This window comes from Echinops telfairi, unplaced genomic scaffold (assembly GCF_000313985.2).
Source record: "Echinops telfairi isolate 266 unplaced genomic scaffold, ASM31398v2 ScPeMD7_5868;HRSCAF=6743_1, whole genome shotgun sequence".
In the NCBI taxonomy this organism is placed as follows: Eukaryota; Metazoa; Chordata; class Mammalia; order Afrosoricida; family Tenrecidae; genus Echinops; species Echinops telfairi.
Genome location: NW_022109768.1, coordinates 11,794,908 through 11,817,500, shown reverse-complemented (window position 1 = coordinate 11,817,500; position 22,593 = coordinate 11,794,908). Strand labels below are relative to the sequence as shown.

At 37.9% G+C, this 22,593-nt stretch overlaps 1 protein-coding gene across 1 annotated transcript in view; it reads right to left on the bottom strand.

Moving 5' to 3' along the window:
- Positions 1 to 580: 580 nt before the first annotated feature.
- Positions 581 to 22,593, bottom strand: part of TTC29 (tetratricopeptide repeat domain 29) — a 301,858-nt gene continuing 279,845 nt past the window's right edge. The window contains exons 11-12 of the mRNA XM_030887202.2: positions 1,116 to 1,182; positions 581 to 819 (exon numbers count right to left, since the gene is read on the bottom strand). Coding sequence (XP_030743062.2) covers positions 786 to 819; positions 1,116 to 1,182 — 101 coding nt within the window. The 3' untranslated portion in view covers positions 581 to 785. The remainder of the gene's footprint in view (positions 820 to 1,115; positions 1,183 to 22,593) is intronic.

The window sequence follows — 22,593 nt, the reverse complement described above, 5'->3', positions numbered from 1 at the left end:
AGTCTTCCCATTCATCATAAAGCATTCAAGGAAACCAGAAATAAAGAGCACACTCACCATGGTTCAATAGGAATAAAAACCTTGAGTTAGGTAAAATATTTTGGTACTTTTGGTGAAGTACTGCTCTTGTGAATTCCCTTAGCTGTGGCGCGTTCCAGAGCTTCCGCACACCATCATTTTAACTGTATCCTCTTATTTGCCAACACATCGCAGGAGAGTCCCAAGGCTGTTTTAAAGGATTACATTGTTGAAAGACTAAATAGTAAAAGGTATATTTTGATAAGGGTGATGCTAAATGATGTGCTATGAACCAAGTGTATCATAATATATACATTTATAGAAATAAAGTGAACTCTTTTAAATAGTGCTTATCAATATAATCATTTTTATTGCTTATAATCTGTTTACCTATGCTGAAAAGCTTCCCTGATATTTTATTAAATATTACATCTTATTTATTAATTAAAATATTTTGTTAAACTGAAAATTATTTAGTCACTAAACATGATATTTTGCTTTATATTACTATTCCTGGGGAATAGTAGACGTGAGGAAAACTTTAAAGGGCTTTTTGGTGGCTAATTGCTGATATTTTTAGTATTGGGGAGATTTTTTATTTTCAGAGTTAGGATATTTTAAACTTAATTTGCAGTAATACATTGCAATACAAAATCCAAAGACAGCACAATCATAGTCAGTTTTATTATAACTCTACCTATATGGTTTGTAACATATTTCTATTACATGCATCAAAGTTAAGGTGAGATGGTAAATTTCTTCTTGCTTTATAGAGGATGTTTCTTTTGCTTTTCCAGGAACCTGAAACAAAATAAATCATCAAAATTAAATACAAAAATAAAATTTACATCGGGGTGGAATGTAAAAAAGCCCACCAACCCCAAATCTGAGTTCCTTTGTATAATGTTCAGAAATAGTACAAAAGATCAAAAATATTTCATCTTACATGCTTAAAAAAATAGCAGCATGGGTGTTAGCTTCTCAAATGCCCGGAGAAATGACTTCTTTTGCGCTTTGAGGACGCGATTAGTTCTGTTTGGTGTTTTATACAAATGGAGTGAATACTTAGTAGAAACATTTTACTCAATACATCATACCTGTTTATTTCTTCCTCTAAAGTATCTGAATTTTGAGATAGCCTGTCCATTGTGGATTTTCTAGATCCTTCAAGAGAGAAAAAAGATTTATAAATTTAATGGTATACCAGGTGTACCGTTTTCAGTGATTTTGAGCTTGAACCTGAGAATTCCTTCTCAAGTATATCCCCCCTTACACCTGTCCCACCGTGGCAGACTGTATTGTTGGAAGATGACCGCAAAACTAGCTCCGAACACACACATTCCTCTGCAGTGGGTCCTAGGTATTCTCCCATCAAGAAATGGAGTATTATTCCCCTACTTTTGAAATTGGCCTACCTTTATGAATCTCTTTGTTACCGGCAGAACGGGAAGGAGTTAACTGCATGGTTTCTGAGACTAAGAAAAGGCCACTAAACTTCTCCTTGCTTCCTTTCTGAAGCTTGCTTTGGAGAAGCCGGTTGTCAGTATGAAGACGGTTGCCAAGTCCTTGTGAAGTTGTAGCCCACCGCCTGAGCCGAGCCGCCCAGCTATCCCCGCCAATGTTCTCCCTTCCCTAATGTTTTCTCTATTAGGAAAACTTAGCGTGCTGATTTACACAGAGGGGCATTTACGATAATCGGTCAAGTGATCTCTCGATTCAATTACAACTATCTAAGTGAACATCACAAAATTATCGATTCTTGGTTCCACTCTTGCAAAAAGATTCCTTTTGATCTTTGCCTGCACATTGAAATGGGGGTCTGACCAAGTGTGGGGTTGAGATGTTGATCTAGGGCTCTAACGGGACTGGACTCTCTCAAATAAGTGAGTCTAGAAGCAGTAAAACGTGGAGAATGTGGGATTCACTTGTGCAGTCTATTATTTCAGTACAAAGAAGCGCTTCTCTTTGGCTAAGATCTAAGATTCTCAAAGGGCAGGTTCTCTCAAATGGGCAACAAAACCCTCTCATCAGTATTAGCACCAAATGATGAATTGAACAAGCCCAGCACCTCATCCCCTTATGCAAAATCAAGGATATAACATTTTCATAGAATTCAGCATTATATTTAAATGAGATCTTTAAAATCACTACCTGTGACTATGATGACTAAAAAGGTGGAGGAAGTTTTATAATTTTGACGTGCAAAACATTTTTAGTGACCTTATTCTAGAAAAAGGTAAACAGTAAGTCATGCATAAAGGTTGTGTCAGAGTTTATAGGCTAGACCCCTGGAAATGGATTCAACCTTTCCACAACAAATCAAAAGTATTGTATGCTCACATGAATATACAGTAGTCATTACCTTAAATTTAAAACTCCCTGTAAGCAGCCAACACACAGAGCTGGATATGAAGGCTGTATTGTATCAGTGTGGTCTGCAGAGAATTTCTTCATATGGTTTTTGCCTTGTTGAAATATATGTTACAGTTCAAAGCTAAAAAGATTACTTTTGAATAGTCATCACAAGGGTTGATTACATTCGTATATCATATTTAGCTGGACCCTGCAGGCTATTATTCCATTAGCTTGCTGGCCCTGCCATTGTCAAAAAGCTGATCACCTAACGTTAGAAGACCGTGCTTTCGGTTGACCTTATCAAAATGACTTAAAAGCTTTTGTTAAAAAACAAAAAACAAACTTAGATTGTGTTTTATGAAATTGATTAAGAATAAATGCTGTGCATAGAAAATGCTTGTATCTTCTGAATCTTAGCATTAGGCCATTATTCAGGGCAAGATTGTATTTTGCTTTTTAGTGTTTCAGCATGCTTTACTTAAAGTCATAGATCCAATTTTATCAGAACAATACTTCTCTCTTATTCATAGTAAAGAATCTCAAAAACTCATTCCTGAAACAACAAAAACAAAACAAAGAACAGACTTTCCCCCTCCATGTATTTAAATAAATCTTGTAAAATTGTCACCATGTAAGACCCGTAAATCAATGTTAATATAATAGCACATCTACAATCGCCTACTGACAATGTGGGCTCTTAAGGCAACCATGCTAATGAGAACACGGAACTTTCTTTTGAGGAAATATGTAATTAAATGTAATTTTATCCTTCATAGTTGATAATTAGAAAAATCACTTTCAATAAGTGAGTGAGTGAATAAATATTTACTATTTCTTCTCTGGACAATGGTTGTGCAGCCTCATTCAATCACAACAGTAGAAGAATGCTAAAGAATTGAGTTAAAAATATTTTTATAAATCCTGAATCCACTATCATTGTAAGGCATATTTAGATAAGTTTTGATTTCATTTTATTGTATTATTATTTAATAACTAACCAAATGAAAATATATCTTTGATGAAGCTATTTAGCGGTATGGCTTAATTATTTAAAATCGTTTATTTAAAAATTGTATTAGAATTAAATTATAAAGGCTGTCCTTTGGGAATAAAGACTACATTGAATCACTCAATCAACCAGCCAGTTTGAATCATTTTCCCAGAAGTGGTGAGGGATTGGCATAGACTCCTTGTATTCTTGGGAATGGAAGCTCTTATAACTGATGGTGTATAAAATCGCTGGTCAGAGATATGGGCTGCGAGCCTGGAACACATCCCGATTCATTAACATGGCTCTCTAATGAACCAAACTTTTCAGCAAGTGGATGATTCTTATTATTTCGTGTACTTGCTTCCCATTATCCATCCCACTTGATAACTCACAATACCCAAATCATCTGCATCAAGAGGAAACAGATGGTATGTCAAGTTGGTATTCTGAAATGACTTTAATGAAGGAGTTGTTTATTGAAAGATGAGAGCAGCAATAAGGACCCAATTAGGGAAACTAAAGCATCCAGGCACTCCAAATAGAGGATGGTGTTCAATTCACATCCCTAGGCCCGAAGAGTAAAGGAAGAGAATGGGGTAGACGAGGGAGCGAGAGAAAAGGGACCTTCCAATGGGGTCTAGAAGCTGCAGTTTGAGCTGTGAGGAGGGGTTGGCAGGGGAGTCTACCGTGCTATCTCCCTTTTTCTAACCTTTTCTATCCTTGATCTCCCTTTGGCTACACCTACCCAGAAACCAGAGGGTGAGTGAGACTGTCTGATACAGTTCAAAGGCAGTCTCTCTTGGGGCACAGAGAAGATAAAAGAGTGAATCTTGGAAAGGGATGTGTAGCAAAATTAAGGTAATTGTCCCAGAGTGCAAACATCATCGTTTAGTAAAAATTCAGCCTTATGAAGACTGGTTTAAGTGCCCATGTACTTGATATTAACTTATGGTTTGAATATGCCTTTCTTTTTTCTTTATATCCCCTTTCTTTTAAAAAAACTTTGGGAATATCCTGTAATATTTGTATATACAAGTGTTTTGTAACATTTGTGATTTTTTGGTGATGTTGGCTTTTCACAGGTTTGCAAGAAAAATTATCATCATTGGAGAACCATCATTGAGAGTATACAGTTAACTTTCCCATCTCATTTCAGTTTTCTTGGTGGTATTTTCCTTTGTTATTAAAAATCAAACGACGAGTCCATTCTACCTGCTCTTTGAAGTAGAAACAAGGACATGCTGACTCTATACAGGTAAATATGCTAATCAAGATGCAGGTAAACTCTTTAGGTAGGAGGCATCTTTCAGATTTGGGTTGAAGACAGATGTCTGGTTTTTTAGATGATAGATTCTGACATAAACTCCCCTTTCAAGAAATATTTTCTTAATGTTTGAAGCCTATTGAAGCTTATGTGAGGACCAGACATAGATTTTAACTCAAAATTATTGATTCTCCCCCCTCCCCCTAAGCACCATGTAACTAGATCTGGATGAAATATTGAAGATACCATATTGACACTATACTGGATTTCTTCTGAGTGTCTACAGTTTGAATGAGAGTCCCAGATTTAAGATATTAATCTGTTCATATACTTTGTTAAGTATAGCACGGATAGCCTCCGTTCCCTTTTATTTGTCCCACCATTGGTGCATTACAAATGCTGTCTTCTTTCTGAGCACAGATGGATTTACAAAGACCCCATATCCTCATGCCTGAAATAAACAAACTTATCCACTCAAACACAAAACTGAATAAAAGATATGGAAATGGTTTTTAAGATACTGGACATTAGACTATAATGGCTGTGATTCTTGGGAGAAAGGAGAAGAAAAAGCATATGGGGATCTATGATTAGCTTTGCTTGTTTCCTTGAGTGAGTCGCAGTTGGCCAATACAGTTGAAGTTAGCAACCGGAATGCCAGAGAGGACAGAGATGCACAGAGCGAGAACTCGAGAGGATCTATAAAGTGTTACCCTCGACGATTCTAGAGAATATGGATCAGAGCACTTGTGGGAAGCAACTGTCAGAGGCTAGGGGAAGAACCACTCAAAACTATGAGAGTTAGATAACATGTGGTATTGCCATAGGGCTAGGGGTAGTGCCTGTTCTCATCTGCCACATTGAAAAACATCGTAATTCATGAGACATTGAGTAGATGACGTGCTCAGTTTGGAAAGAAATTATATCTATGCTCAGCCTGGTTCTGGTTCTGACTAAAAAGATCTAAAAAGTAAGACTGAAAGGATTAAACTGATTTTCATCTCAGAACAAAATGTGAGACTATTTATGAGAATGGAAAACTATATCGTATCCATAATTAAAATTTACAGTGCTTGTCAACTAGAAAAAAAAACTATAAGATATATGAAGAAGGAAGGGGGTTGGGAGGATAAAAAGGAAAAGGAGGAAGAAGAAGAGGAGAAAATATACCCATAATGAAAAAAAATAAAACCAAAGCTGACTCAGATAGACAGAGTAGCCAAAATTAAGAACAAAGACATTAAAACAATTGTTCTTGTTGGGTACCAGTTAGTCAGTTCTGACTCATTGTGACTGTCTGCACAACACAACAAAACACAGCCTGGTCCTGAACCATCCTTGTAATTTTCCTATGTTTGAGCCCATTGCTGTAACTACTGTCAATCCATGTTGTCAAGGGTCTTCCTCTTTTTCACCATCCCTATACTTTACCAAATGGAGATATAGGAGATCCAAATCAAAATTCCAGAGGTTAAAACTACAATGTCTGATATATATGCACATTGTATAGAATTAATAGAAGTAGGACATGCCAGTGAACTTGAGAATCAAACTCTAAACAGAACCCACTTTTATCAAGTCGATTCCTACTCTTAGTGACCTTATATAAGGTTTCAGAGGTTATAAATCTTTATGGGAAGAGATAGCCTCATCTTTCCCCTTGAGAGCAGCTGTTGGCTTTGAACCACTGACCTTATAGTTAGCAGTCCAATTCATACCCAACAGTGCCATAAGGGCTCCTTGAACTTTATAACAGAAGAGTATAAATTATCCAAAAAAGGTAAGAAAATATAATAAACATTTTAAAAGTAAGAATTAAAAAGATTAACAGCATTAATTAACTGATACAACTTCAAATAGCCTAATATGCATATTTTCAAAATACTGAAAGGAGATGATGATGAGACTGAAATAATATCTGAAAAAATTATGACCAGATTATTTTCAAACTTGCTGTGCTGGTAGGATTTTATGTCACCTTGAATTTGTATGGAAGTGTAGGGGTGAAGTCCAACCTATCAGTCAGGCCAACTTGATGATGCCTCCTTGGGGCTGTGGCCTTTTGTACAAGAGAGACAGTGAGAACTTCTCCTTCCCCTGCTGGCCCTTCACCTTCATCCTTGCTTGGACTGTCTGTCTCCAGGGCAGCCCTATGTGGAGTGCTAAACCTAGAAGCCAACCTATGAACTGTTGGCACCCTGCCATGTTCCCACCAGCCTTGGATCCTTGATCCTCTGCACCCACTGGCCTGTGATCTCCCACTATCTTGCTTCACCTTTCTGAGTTATTAGCCTTTGGCTACTTGACCCTGAAGAGGGCTCCAGCTGGTATCAGAACCATGGACTTGAGATGGAGTGGGCTGGGATTTTATGTTTTTGAATATGACAATTACTCCTTGGTATAAAAGAATTTCTTCTATCTATGTATGATGTATAAAAGAATTTCTTCTATCTATGTATGAGTGTCATTGGTTTTTTCTGTAGACAACCCAGCCTAACATACTTGTTGAAAACTATGATTTTTCAGATACAAGAATCTCAACAAACCCCCAGCACAAGAAGTTTGAAGAAATATATGAAGACACACCATAACCAAATGGCTGAAAACCAGAAATAGACCATTTTCAAAGCAGCCGGGGTGAGGAGGTGGGCAGGGGGCTCTTAGAGACAGAAGAACAAAGGATGACAGCAGCTTTTTAATCAGAAACAATGATTATATGAAGGCAGTGGAACATCTTTAAAGTATAAAGTGATACTGGGAGGGTGGAAGCGGGGTGGGGGTGGAAACGGGGAACCAATGACAAGGAGCTATATATGACCTCCTCCCTGGGGGAGGTGAAGGGAGTAGGTGAAGAAAAGTAGGTGAAGGGAGACGTCGGACAGTGTAATATATGACAAAATAATAATTTATAAATTATCACGGGTTCATGAGGGAGGGGGAGCAGGAAGGGAGGGGGAAAATGAGGAGCTGATGCCAAGGGCTTAAGTGGAGAGCAAATTTTTGAGAATGTTGAGGGCAACGAATGTACAAATGAGCTTTACACAATTGATGTATGTATGGATTGTGATAAGAGTTGTATGAGCCACCAATAAAATGATTAAAAAATAAATAAATAAAGTGTAAAGCACGCAAATAAAACCCAAACAGTCAAGCCTAGCGTTCTATACCTATTGAAAATAATCTCTCCAAAATGAAGAAAAAGAGTTTTCAGGTCCATGGGAACTGAAATAATTCATCATCAGCATACAAGAAATATTAAAGTATGTTTTTCAGGCAAAAGGGGGGAAATACAAAAGAATGAGTAGTATCAGAAAAACTACATAGGCAAATATAAGTAATTTGTCCTAATCAAAAAATATGCTTAGATGATATGTGCTTGGCTATTGAGACAAAAATGATCACGATGTAGTATGGAATTTACAACACATGTAAAAAGAAAATGTGTGACAATAAGATAAAGGCTAGTTGGGAAGCAATGGTAGTATGCTACTGTAAGACTCTTACTATATGAATGAAACAACATGATGTCATGTGAAGGTAGATGGTGACTAGTTAAAAATGAACGCTGAGTGTTACTTTGGTTTTTATATTAGTTTATACTTTCAATTTTAACCACTCAGGCTAAAATTAAAAGTACAAGATTTGAAAATTAATTAATATGCCCTAACTCTGAAAGTAAGAAGATCTCTCTCTAATTTAAGCATTTCTTTTCACACTTACCCTTCACATACATTTTCCTGAGCTGGGTTTTGGGAATGAATTCAAGGCAATAATCATTTCATTGTAATCTTTTTTCAAAGCTTTACTTTGACCAATTTATGTACAGTACGTATGCAATATAGAGATAAATGCTGAGAGAAAGATGGATTCAGATTTTCCTCCCTGCTGGTGACTTAAAAAAAAAAAGAATTGGGAAATTGGAAACTGCATTTGGAAAATGCATAAACTCCATTTTCTTTTTTATGAATATCCTACTTCTGAGCAGTGGATTTTTATGGAACAAAATATTTTTAATGATAAATCCTGAGATATAATGCTTTTTAAAATATAACTTTCTGAGATGCTGAGATTTGGAGAGAAATCAAATATTTAATTTTCAGTTTACATATAAAAGATGAGTAAATACTACTTTGCCTATAGCACACTAATTAAAAAAAAACAACAACTCATTCCATTCCCCAACTGAGATAAACAAAACCAACCCCCAAATACCCAAACCTATTCACTTCCAGGTGCGGCTCCCCTTACTTTTTAATGTTTATATGAATCATTCGGTGGTTAGGGGTCACCAAGTTGGCTTTCCCTCACGGCAACCCCCGTACAACAGAACGAACCACCAGCTGCCCCTGCGCCATCCTCACACCTGCTCTGTTTGACCCTTGGTGATAGCCCCGGTTCATCTCATGGAGGGTCTTCTTCTCTTTGGTAACCGAGCCTCTGCTTTATCAGAAGGAGCTCTGGTGGCAGAATGCCTTACGAGCTGGGCTGCTAGCTGCAAGGTCAGTAGTTCAAAACTACCAGCTGCTCCAAAGAAGAAAGATGAGGTTCTTTATTCTCCTGCAGACTGACAGTCTTGGAGACCCACACAGGGGCAGCTCTACTCTGTCCTGTAGTGTCACTAAATCAGAATCTACTTGATGGAGTGAGTTTGGTTTGATGTCATTTTCCAAGGACTGATGTCTATCCAGATAACATGTCCAAAGCATGTAAGGTGAAATCTTGCCATACTTCATTCTAAGAAGCATTTTGGTTGTGTGTTCTCCAAGACAAAGTTTTCTGTTCTTCTAGAAGCCGATAGTTTGCTTCTGTAAGCATATGGGTCAGTTCTTGCATGTGAATCAACGTTCAGATCATAAGTAAAAATAAGTTATTTTTCACCGCCTAAGAACTTACTTTGCACTAGGGTGTGTACTAAGAAGTTCACTTAAACATCCTAACCATCATATGGTATAGGTTTTATTAGCCCTGATTTATAGTCAAGAAAAGGGGAGAGAGGTTAACTTGGCTCATATTGTACAGCTGACTTGCAGCCCAGAGGAGTTGTCACCTCCGGTCTGTCTGAATCCATAGCCCATTGCCATTTATGTCTTTACCTCTTCCACTTCAGTGAACTTAGAAGGAAAGGGGGCTAAGGAGAAAGTTTTGTAGGCAACTGCATTGTATTAGGCTTGGAAGGGATGATTTACTTGAACCTTTGGAAGAACTGCTGTGGCAAGGCAATTCAGTTCTTTCATTGCTGTTTACCCACTTCATTTCTTATCTTCTAGAGACCGTTTCTCATACAGCATTAAAAAAAACAATCCACATGCACCTGGATGTTCCTGAAGACTCCCAATCGAGCAAGCAGGCCACGACAACCGAATCTGGACCAGTAAGCAGGTTTTGCATCACACAAGTTGGACCCAACCCCTTAATGGATTCAGCTTCATAAAGTCAGGAAGAGAGAAAGAGAAAGCAATATATTCATGTTTTCACTGGAGCTCACTGCAGCCAGGGAATTTCTCTAAAAATGCAAATCGTTTGGTGCCACACAAGTGAAACTGGGTAGCTAACACTCTTGGTGGAAAGCGCTTCCCCAGGGCTAATGCACTATGCCCAGTGATTGAATAAATCGATCCATTTATTACAACATCTTCACCTAGGTATTTTTCTCTCTTTTTTCCCACTTTCTTTTTCCCTAGATGGATCTCTCTAAGGTTACTAAAGGACTTTTCTTTATCAGTAAGAAAATTGATTACACTTGTTAATTTGGATTTTAATCCTGGATATAGAAAAATAAATACCATAAACAAGTGTAGAAGAAATCAATATAGATCCGTTCAATATCAGATTGATCAAAAGAGGATTTAGTAGGACTCTGAGATGTAAAATAACTAATGTACAGACTAAGCCCTGACTTATGTAATATGACTTTGGATGAGCCCAGTATCAACCTGAACAAAATGATTTCTGCAAACACAAATGGTGCGCTTTCGTTGCATTAAAGAAAAGTCCCCAGAAGGGCCTACCTATCCAAGCTATTTAATGTGAACATTCATTTTAAAAAGATTTCTTGTCTTTTGTCTAGCCATCCTTGTTAATTCATGGGCACCTTATCACAGGTGCTCTCTTTTATGTTACATAAAGCAAAAAAAAATTACACTTAACAAGTGTAAGGTTGGCCATAAAAAAGAAATAAAACAACACTCTTAAAAGCCAAGATATCACAAGGCAAGACTATCAGTCATTCCTTTCAGAAAAGGTAAGGACAATGAGAAATCAAAAATCAGACACACAGGCCTCTGACATGCCGCTCAGACCAGCTCAGGGCCTGAGGACATGTGTTTTGAAGAGAGCAAGTTGCAGCCCAATTACTCAGCAGACATGGTTTTGACTCAACATAGTTTTCACTTTGCTTGTGTGATAGTGACGGAGAGATCCATGCTACTCCTTGCTCAGAATGAGAGCAAGTTTGAACTGCTTTCCCAGTTAGGATGCGGTTTCACGTTGGACATACACTGGGCTGCCACTAGGTAATCCCTATTCATTTATCATTCATTCAACAGATGCTCAGCGAGCCAGCACCAAGTGGAAAACACACACCCGTTTATAGCAATGCAGAAATGGATTCCGGGTCACATGACTGGGGTGGGGCCAGTCAAGCTATAATCATGGCTAAACAGTCTGAATGGAAACCTGGCTACCGATGGGCTGAGCAGGGAGTGGTGTTCCACTAGGAGAGTTCTCACCTTCCATGGGGGAGACTTCTAGGCAAACACACCTCAAGCACAGCCACCCCGTCTCTCAGTAGAAGCACATGCGTTGCTGTGATGCTGAACAAGTTTCAGGGAACATCCAGACTAAGACAGGCCAGTACAAAAGCACTAGCAATTGACTCCCACAACTCTGCCCATGAAAAGCCCATGGATTACAATGGTCGAATCCACAACTGATCATAAGGACCATTCAGGACTAGACAAAATTTAGCTGTAGGCTATATGGTAACACTATGAGTTCAGGGGGACATACCAGTAGCTAACAACAACAACCGCATCTTTTAATATGGGATTTAATATGGGGTTCAGAATAGTTTAATATGGGGTACAGGAACACATAACAAATTCTAAAATGTTAACAAAATTCAGGTAAGTTCATTTAAACAGTTATTTTAGGAAAAAAATACCCTTTAGGTGTTTTTGTTCCCCCCCCCTCATGTTAACACAGATTCCACAACTGAGTAAGGGAGCAGAAAGTCTCAGCTTTCTCCTACGGACAATTGGTAGATTGAGACTGCTCACCTCTGGTTAGCAGCTCCCCATGTAATGCATTCTTCTACTAGGCTCCTTTTGATAGCTTCATGAGAGGAGGAATGTGTGGTTTGTGGCGATAGCCCAGAGCCTTGGTTAATGCCTAGCACATAGAGATCCTTCATAAACAATTTTTATATGATAATATTATACTATAAGATTAGGAATGATAATATTATAAGATAAAGGAATGACAGAATTTGTTAGTGTAGTTGTTGGATGAAAGCAGAATTGGTAGGTCAAAGTTTTGTGCATTTCAAATCTTAAAGCAGCACACCAACCCGTGTAATGCAAGGATTATAAATAATAAAACCCAAGACTGGAGGAAGGAACTGTACTAGAGCTTAAATTTTGAGCACCAGCTTTGCTGAAGGATGTGGATGGCAGTGAAAGCCCAAAGCCATTTGTAGGGCCCCCACCTGGATTCGGCCTCAGGGGAGGGTCCTCTGACCATTAACAAGGAATGTGACAAAGCTTATGTTCAGACAGAGTGCACTGGATAGTGGTTTAATCCTGGTGTAGTTAGGTTAAAATTTAACATCTTATCATTTGTTCATTGGTTTACATTTGTTCTAGTTTTTATAATTTTCTGCTTTCTTTTGGATTGAGGTTTTTCTGGTTTACATTTGTTCTAGTTTTTATAATTTTCTGCTTTCTTTTGGATTGAGGTTTTTCTGTATTTTATTTTGTTATTGTTGTTAGGGAGGAAGATTGTATATATTTTTTCTCTATATGAAATCCAGCATAAGTAAATATATAAAGAGAGTAACTGGATTAATAGTTTCTTGGAATATGGTAGAGGAAGTTGGGGGGAAATAGGAAGCTAATAATGAGTATAGGAATAAAGAAAATGTTCTAAAAATTTAATATTGCCAAACTATTCTCCCTAAGAGGTTGTATTTATTTAATATGTTGTTGGTGTATGCTGTGGAATCAATTTTGACTCATAGCAACTATATAGGACAGAGTAGAACCCCCATAGGCTTTCTAAAGCTAAAATATTTATAGGAACAGATTACCAGGTCTTTCATCCCGTGTAGAGGCTGATGGGTGAGAACCACCAACGTTTAGGTTAACAGTGGAGTACTTAACTGCTGCACCACTAAAGCTTCTTACTTAATAGGTAAGGGATCCTATATTGTTACATGCTGACCAATAAGGGGGATAATAAAATGGCATAGGAAGCCTGAAAATTGTTTCTTATACTGTTAATTTACATTTCTTGTGTATGAGTAAGGTCCGCACCTTTTCATGTTGAGATTACTTTTCAGTAAACTGTCCATGCCCTTTAAAAAATGTATTAGGTTGTTGGTCTCTTGCTCATTGACACACAAGCCCTTTATATGATGGGGCTTCAAAAACGTCGTGGCGTTTCAGTAAAGATGGAGACCTAAACAGACAGACTACATGAACCCTCTTCAACGAAGACGTGAGAAAACAGATATGGAATAAACCCTCCCAGCTCTCAAACTCTGAACAAGAAGAAAATAAAAGCTGGGTGAGCTGACCACCAATAACACAGGGGGTTGTTGCAAAGGGGCTGAACTACCCCTGGTTCTCCACAGCTCCCTGATGCACACAGGGGTCATAGGTCCACATTGCCACACTTAGCTGTGGCTGCAAAACCCTCCTCAACATGGGCAGGGCTTACAGAGGTGACCAGTGTCCTGGGACTGGCCTAGCCAACTTCCAAATCAAACCAAGCTCGCTGCCATTGAGTTGACGCCGACTCATAGCATCATGTAGATCCGGGTAGAACTGCTCCCGTGGGTTTCTGAGGCTGGAACTCTTTATGGGAGTAGAGAGTAGAAAATTTTCTCCCACAGAGATGCTGGTGGTTTCAAATTGCTGACCTTGTAGTTAGCAGGCCAATGTATAACCATTACCACACCAGACTATTTTTAAACAGGCGGAGTAGCAGTGCTCATACAATTACAGGCTCTGAGGCTCGGGGCCCCAAAGTGCCAGATTTTGGCTATTTTCAAGCTAGCAGAAGAATAGGTCTGAAACACGCTCAGGATCGAAGTCTCCGTAGATGCTCTCCTAGGGTGCGCACCAGAGAGAGACCTTGATAAACACACACTGGTGACTGAAAAACAGAAAGCAGCCCATGGCTCTGGACTTGATCTTAATTTTTATTTATTCTTATTATTTGTTTTTTATCTTTTGCTTTCTGTTTGTATGTCTGCTTGGTGACTCATCTTGTGGCTTGTTATTTGCTGTTGTAGATTTGTCTTTTTAAAAATAATTATTCCAACAGATAAACTGTCTCCACACTAATCAATCCTCTCTGAACCTCTAACAGCTACACCTGAGGGTGGTTTCAGCACAACAACAAAACCACCACCAAACAACATCTGTGAGGTATTGTGGTGTTTGTTTTTGTGTTGATTTTTTGATAAGGTGGTTGTGGAGTAGGTGGTGGTCTTTGACCATGAGGTGTAGTCATGGGATGTGCAGGGGTGTTTGGCTCATGCAGAGATAGTGTCTCTGTTGAAATAATTTTTTTTTTAAAGATAAATCTACAACAGCAAATAATAAGCAAATAAATGACCTAACAAATGAACACCTAACAAATGAACACCAAACAAAAGGCAATAAATAAATGTCTTGAAGACAATAGAGAATTACAGCTCATATAAATACAAAATAGTACAAACAAGTGACCAAAAGATGGAATTAAAATGCCTTCCTGAGGAAGGTAGGTATTGGAACTACCAGAAAAATAATTCAGAAGAGCAATTCTTTGGTACTGCCAATGATTGGAGAAAAACAGCCAGAGAATTACAGAAAAAAAACCCGAAAATAATTGTAGAAAAATTCTGAAAAATATTACAGGGACAATCTGACAAAATAAATAACAAAATTAGAAACGAGACAAACAGCACATAGCAATCCAGAAGATAAATACTGCAATATTAGAAATAGATGATACATCAAAAGACCAAAGCAGCAGAATCAAAATAATGGAGGAAAGGATTAGTGAGTCTGACGACAATCTTCTCTATGTCAAACTGAACATAATGGCCATTTATAGAACAAAATTCCAAAGAAGGTTTAAGGATTATGTGGGACCCCGTCAAGAGGAATACCATGCGTTCCAGCGATTCAAGAGCAGGAAGAAACAAGAAAAATTACAGAGATCACAATCCCAGAGTTGGTGGAAGAAAACTTCCTGAACAGCATGAAAGAGGAGAAAACGACCATACAAGAAGCGAAAAAAGACCTTCTTACAGAAAAGATCCCAAAGGAAAATCCCCACGTCATATCAAGGTTTCCAAAATCAAAGACTTGGAAAGAAGCCTGAGAACAGTTTGGGGAAAACAAGAAGTTTTCTACAAAATGGAACCAATAACCCCAAATTCTGATTTTCCAGTGCAAACAATTTAGTTAAGATGACATATATAAAACTCGGAATGAAAAAAAAATATTGCCAACAAAGAACCTTATATTCCAAAAAATTGTCCCTCAAATATGAGAAAAATAAGAGCATTTCCAGATAAGAAGAAATTAAATGAATTTGTAAAACAAGACCAACCTTACAAAAACATTAAAGGAGGTTCTCTGGACAGATAACCAACATCAACAGCAGACATTAAGCTGAGATCAACATGCCAGACACCACAATTAGTTAGTGATCAAAGTAAAACGAAATCATAAGACTGAAATAGGGAGCCAAAGAGATCAATCTGCAAGGAAGATGATTAAAAAGTAAATAGAGGAAATAATGAAGCAACCAGACCTCGGAAGCCGGAGAAGCCACAGAGAGACAGACCCCTGACAGTGCTGAGATGTTTCCAATGACACTGGATCCAAAGACTTTCTATCCACCGGCCTGGGATCTTCTGCATTCGGCGTCATTGCAGTGTTTTGTGAGTCTGAAGAGGACTTTATAGATTGATATCAGAACTATGGCCTAATATCAGACTTATGGACTTGATCTGAACTGGGCTGGGATGTTTTCTCAATGTTCAATTACTCTTCTATATAAATCTCTTTCTTATACACATATGTGTGTCCATGGATTTGTTTCTCTAGTCTACCCAGACTAACACAAAGAGAGATAGCTTACTTTAAACTTGAGAAGACAGCAGTAATTAACAAGGTAAACTCAAGAAAATGAATAAGCCTCATCAAAATAAAAAAGAGAAAAAGTGTAAAAGACCCAGTAAACAGGAAAACAACAGCAAAAAAAAAAAAAGATACGAAAACTCATAAACAAAATGAGCTCAGCACAGAAAATTATGAGGAAAGAAACTTCCAATACACACACAGCAAAATGATATCAATTCATGCCTATTAATATCAATGGATAAAAACTGATTAAATTCACCAGTTAAGAGTCAGAGAGTAAAAGAATGAATTTGCAAACAGGATCTATAGAAAAGCACACATTAGACACAAAGACAAAAATAGATTAAAAATCAGAGGATAGAAAAAACTGTAACAAACTATGTAATAACAAAGCAGCAGTAGCAATAATAAGCTCTGATAAAACAGATTTCACGATAAAAATCCACCATGAGTGACAAAGAAAGACAATACATAATGATCAAAGGGATAGCTGAACACTCATGACTATAATAAACATTTCGTCTATTTAATCCACAAATTGTCAGTCTGTCGTACTGTGATGGCTTGTGTGTTGCTGGGCTGCTGGAAGCTATGTCACTGGTATTTTGAATGCCACCAGGGTCACCCAAATTGGACAGGTTTCAGCGCAGCTTCCGCACTAAGAACAGACGACGAGAAAGACTCGGCTCCCACTTTGGGGGAAGAAGCCGCTGAAAACTTTATGCATACAATAGAAACATTTTCTAATACTGAAAAGCGAAACAAAGGAAGGAGAACATTGTTTGAGATACTGCTGGCAGCTGGGTCCCTCAGGTCCAAGGGCACCAAAATGTGACTGAAAAAGAGCTGATTTCTTGGAGGGGAGTCGGCCCGGGAGCCATGAGTTGGGTGAAGCAGATGGGAGTGCAGAATTCAGAATCTTCATGTGTCGGTGGGGCATGACTCCAGGTAAAGAAAAACACTTGCAAAAACCTTCTAACCATTGGAACAAGGTATGTACAAATTGTGAATTTAGGAAAACTAGAAGTGGTCAAAAATGAAATGGAATGCATGAAGATTGATATCTTAGGCACCAGTGAGCTGAAAGGGACTGGTTTGTTGGCCATTTTGAATCAGCAAATCATATGAGATTTTCTATGCTGGGAATGATATAATCAAGAGGAAGGGTGTGACAATCATTATCAGAAAGGCTCTTGCTAAATCTTTCATGAAACACAATGCTGTCTGTGGTCAAATTATACCGATTCACCCTCAAGGAAATCCAATCAATACAACTATTGTTCAACTTCATGCACCAACCAAAAAAGCTAGTGATGAAGAAATTGAAGGATTCTACCACCAGCCTCTGTCAGAAATTGATCAAACTCGCAATCAAGATGCATTGACAGCTTTGTAGTGTTTCATTCTCTTGTGCACAGGGTCACGATGGGTTGGAGCTGACTTGATGGTACCTAACAACAACATTAATAAAAGATAAAAATACTTCTGGATAAACCTAACCAGAGAAACAAAAGACTTGTACAAAGAAAACTACACAACAGTGCTACAAGAAACCAAAAGAAACTTACATACATGGAGCAATATGCTATTTTCATGGCAAGATGGATAGAAAGACTTACATTGTGAACATGTCAACACTACCCAAAGTCTTTTATAAGCCCCAGCATCATTGTTACAGAGATGGAAATATTCACCACCAATTTTATATGGAAAAGAAAGAGATCCAGGTTAAGCAAAGCACTACTAAAGAAGAACAAAATGGGAGGCCTGTCACTTCCCAATCTCAAAACCAACTACACAGCCACAACAGAGGGAACAGCCTGTTATAGGTACAACAATAGACATGTAGACAAATAGAAGAGAAGAGAGAAGCCAGAAGCGAATCTGTCGAGCTACAGATAAGTAATTTTAAACAAAGGACTGAAACACAGTAAAGGAGAACGAGACAGTTCCTTAACAAATGGTGCTGGCCCAGTTGCCACCCACCCTGACAACCATCAATCAATTTTCTATGTAATTTTAATTTTTTTTTCCCCCCTGAATGTATGCAATCTCAGAGTAGGTAGTCTTTAAATTTCACCACTTTGCATTACACATATGAGACTCATCCATGTGTTATGTGAATCTGTAGATCATTCCGTTTTATTATCATTGAATGACTGTATCATACTTTATTTGTCCCATAGTTTGTCCCTAGTTGAGAGACATTTGGATGTCTTTCTTTTGGTAAATTGTCATGTCCTCTGCCCATTTTAAAACGGATTACTCATCTTTTTCTTGTTTGGATGTTTACATCTTCTACAAATTTCAGAGATTATTCCCTTGTTTGATATGTATTTGCCAAATTTGATAATCTTAATAGTTCTAAGATTTACATTTAGGTCTTTAACCCATCTTGAATTCATTTTTATATATAAAGTGAAGTATGGATCCTGATTCACTCTGCAAATAGAAATGCAATTTTGGATTATTTTTGGATTTTGGTGATTACATTACAAACAAAGCTACTATCAACTTTTGCATACAGGTTTTTGTGTGACCACATGATTTTTACTTCTTGTGAATAATTATGAGTAAAACTTTTGTGTTCTTTGCTTAGTGTGTTTGGCTTTATAAGAAGTGGTCATTAGCAGCAATTTATAAGAGTTTCAGTTAATCTACAACATTATCGATACTTGGTATGGACAAGGATTGTTGTTGAGCTTTTGCCACTTCACAGTAGCCCTGTAGGATAGAGTAGAACTGTCTCATAGAATTCTATGTTGCTTTCAGTAGGAAACCGAACACCATCTAGCCTAGGGCCTTGATCTTGTCCCTTCAGTCTTCTTTTTGTTTCCAAGACTCAAAGAATATTTAAAAAGAAACAGGATTTAAGTCCCTCAAGTACATCAAAATGGTCATTTGGAGTGCTATAAATTAACGACTGCAGGATTCTTCTAGGAAGGGCAAGAGAAATGGAATCAATCACTTCCTTCAGAAGTGGATAGACTTGGATGGGGAAATGTCAAGAACAATGGTTTCACATTTGGATACTTGTGCTTAATAAAAGTTTCTATGAATATGTGGTTATACTTTTGGACTCACCCTCACATTCTTTTTTAAAAATTGTTTTATTAGGGGCTCTTATCACAATCCACACATATATCAATTGTGTAAAGCACATTTGTATATTCATTGCCCTCATCATTCTCAAAACATTTGCTCTCCACTTAAGCCCCTGGCATCAGGTCCTCATTCCCCACCCCCCTCCTTGCTCCCTCTCCCTCATGAGCCCTTGATAATTTATAAATTATTATTTTGTCATATCTTGCCCTGTCCAACGTCTCCCTTCACCCACTTTTCTGTTGTATGCCCCCGAGGGAGGAGGTCACATATAGATCCTTGTAATTGGTTCCCTCTTCCCAACCCACTCTCCCTCTACGCTCCCATTATCGCCACTCACACCACTGGTCCTGTAGGGATCATCCGCCCTGGATTCCCTGTGTTTCCAGTTCCTATCTGTACATCCTCTGGTCTAGTCAGACTCGCTAGGTAGAATTTGGATCATGATAGTGGGGGGTGGGGTGGGGGAGGGAGGAACTAGAGGAAAGTTGTATTTTTCATCGTTGCTACATTGTACCATGACTGGCTTGTCTCTTCCCTGGCCAGGGTAATTTCAATGGCCTCACATGCATGTGAAAAATAGACATTGAATGGGAAGACTGAAGAATAATTGATGCGTTTGAATTGTGGTGCTGGAGAATATTGAAAATACCACGGACTGCTAACAGGACAAAAAGATTTGTATTGGAAGAAACAAGGCCAGAGTTCTCCTTAGAGGCAAGGATGGCATGACTTCAATCTTACATATTTTGGACATGCTTGTTAACGTGGAGGGGCATCAGAAAAGAGGAAGGCCTTCAAGGAGATGGACTGACATGGGAGGGCTACCTCAGTGGGGTCAAGCATAGGAACAATTCAGAGGATGGTGCAGGACTGGGCATTGTTTCGCTCTGTTGGCGTCAGGATTGCTATGTGTGGGAAACACCTCAACATCGCCCAATACCAACAACACCAGCATTGGAACTATTGATTCTGACTCAAAGTGAGCGTAGGGTTTCCAAGACTTTAAATCTTTCTAGGAGCAGGAAGTCTCATCTTTTTCTTTTGGTGGGCTCAAATTTCTGACCTGGTTGAAGCTGCCCAATGTATAAGCAACTATACCACCAGCACTTCTTTTTGCTCTGATAGCAAGGGTAAAGCTGGCAGTGATGAGTGAAGGCAAGACGTGGTCCCCTCTTGACTCCTTCCATTTATGGAGATTAACATGTAATGCCTTTACCTAGAAAACTTGGATCTCTGGTTGAATGGGAAGAGCTCAGGGGTTCATCTTGCTTCCTCGACTAGAGGTTGTGGGATGGATAATCTTAACCCAGTGGCAGTGAAGGATGCTAAGTGATTTTCTCCTACCTGAGCTGTCATTTACATTCTTGTTACAAACGACCAATTGGTCATGATTTTTATTCCTTTACCGTTCTATTTGAAATTATGTACCATAGCTTGAAAGTGAGATTGTAATTACAAAATGCTCTGTCACATTTCCTATTAAATTTTATACAGAGAACTCATTTTAAAACTTGGATAGTTTCCTGTTTTTGTTTGCCCTGGAAAGGTTTCAATAGCATGGAGATCACATAATGCTTGACGGTTTAGTAAACACTCTGTATATTTTAAAGATGGAAATGATACTATTATTTATTTTCATTTATATAGTATTAATTGGGAAGTGGATCCATGTTTTATATACTTTTGTATCCTTAGGACTTAGCCAAGTGCTTGAGCCGAATTATATTATTATTATTAATATTGAAAATGGGATTTTTATTTCAAGTAGAAAGGGTAAGTTAAATTTCCGTAACAAAAGTGCTTTTATTAGCTGTGCCCTTCAGTTTCCAAGGCAGCCACATTAATTAGCTTCCATATCCTGGTAAATTATTGTTGCATATTCTCAAAGTTCGTCTCGCTCTGACTTCTCTTTCTCCATTCTAATCATTCCCTTAGCATACACTCAAAGACTAATCTTCCTAAAGGGTTGGAATGTTTATTTGACTTCTTTATATGAAAACCGTGAGTGGCTTCCCAATTCCTAAAGAGTCTGGACGTTTTGGTGGACTTCTGAATCCCGTTTCCCCTTGTTTCCCACTACTTCTTCCTACAAACAGTACACTCAATTCAACTGAATTTCATATCATTCCCCATAACATTTTTGTGCATTTACATTTCTGTCTTTTGTTCATGTTGTTGTGCTATCCAGCCTTTTTCTTCTAATATCTCGTTCCTATGGCCACTGAATCCTATCCATCCTTTGCGTTCAACCCTCTCCTCAAGACAGAATTAACTCTCATAATTTTCTGAAACACTCATGTATATGTGTTTTGTACACTCTACTGGACTAAACAATTCTTGAAGGCAAGGATCTTAGCTTGTAAGTCTTTAGAAACCTCACAACATCCATTCATTAACTCTTTAAATAAGTAAATTATGAATAAATTTATATACTGAAAATAATGTATTTTAACATCTTAATTGAAAATTAATTTAGTAAGTAACTAATATATTATGGAAGTTAAAGGCACATTTTGGTTAATATATAAACATCTGAATGAAACATACACATGTATGCTTTAAGTATTCCTGAAAGCATAATATAAAATGGCACTTCAAAAAATTGTGGAAAATTTCAATTGTATTTCAATTCTGTTTTCCCATGAAAATTTTGAACCTCCCTGTATATATCACAATAAAAACAAATATGAGTTTGCATGAAATAATGGTTGTGGCAGTTCCATAATCTGTCAACTTGTGAAGGGGTGGAGTCAAGCCTGTCAATTAGGTCACAGCCAATGAGGCATCTGTGTGGGCATGACCTTCTGAGGATTCTGGGAACTCCTGTCTTCCTCCCTGGAGGCAGGAGACACTCTTGCTGTTTCATCTTCCTGCTGACAAGCCAAAGAGATATGCTCACGCAGCCAGAGCCCTGGAGCTGAAGAAGCCATGTGGAGACCCATGCCAGTGCTGAGATGCTTCCACTGTCACTGGATCCCCAAGACTTTCCACCCACTGGACTTTGATCTTCCTGTATTCAGCATCATTGCATGTGCTGCATGCGTTTGAAGAGGAATTTATAGACTGGTATCAGACATACGACCTAATATCAGACTTAAGGACTCAATCTAGACTGCGCTGGGATGTTTCTTAATATACAATTACTCTTTAATATGAAGCTCTTTCTTATATAATTATTAGTCTCCCTGGATTTGTTTTTCTAATCTACCCAGACTAACACAATGGTGATCATAGAGCTAATATGAAACTTGTTTTTTTAAAAAAATGTAATAGATTGGTATTATTAGAATTAAAAAAAATTAAATTTCCAATCTAAATAAAAATAAAATTCTATTATTTATACTAATTTAAGTTAGTGTACTAATCAGCTGTAGAAATGGGTGACATGTTTACTGTAGATTACTTTCACATTAAGAGGGAAAAACGTCTATCAAAAATATCATCAAATGGGCTTCCGGTCTCCACTCCGCACTCCCCTCATCATTCACTATGGTAAGATT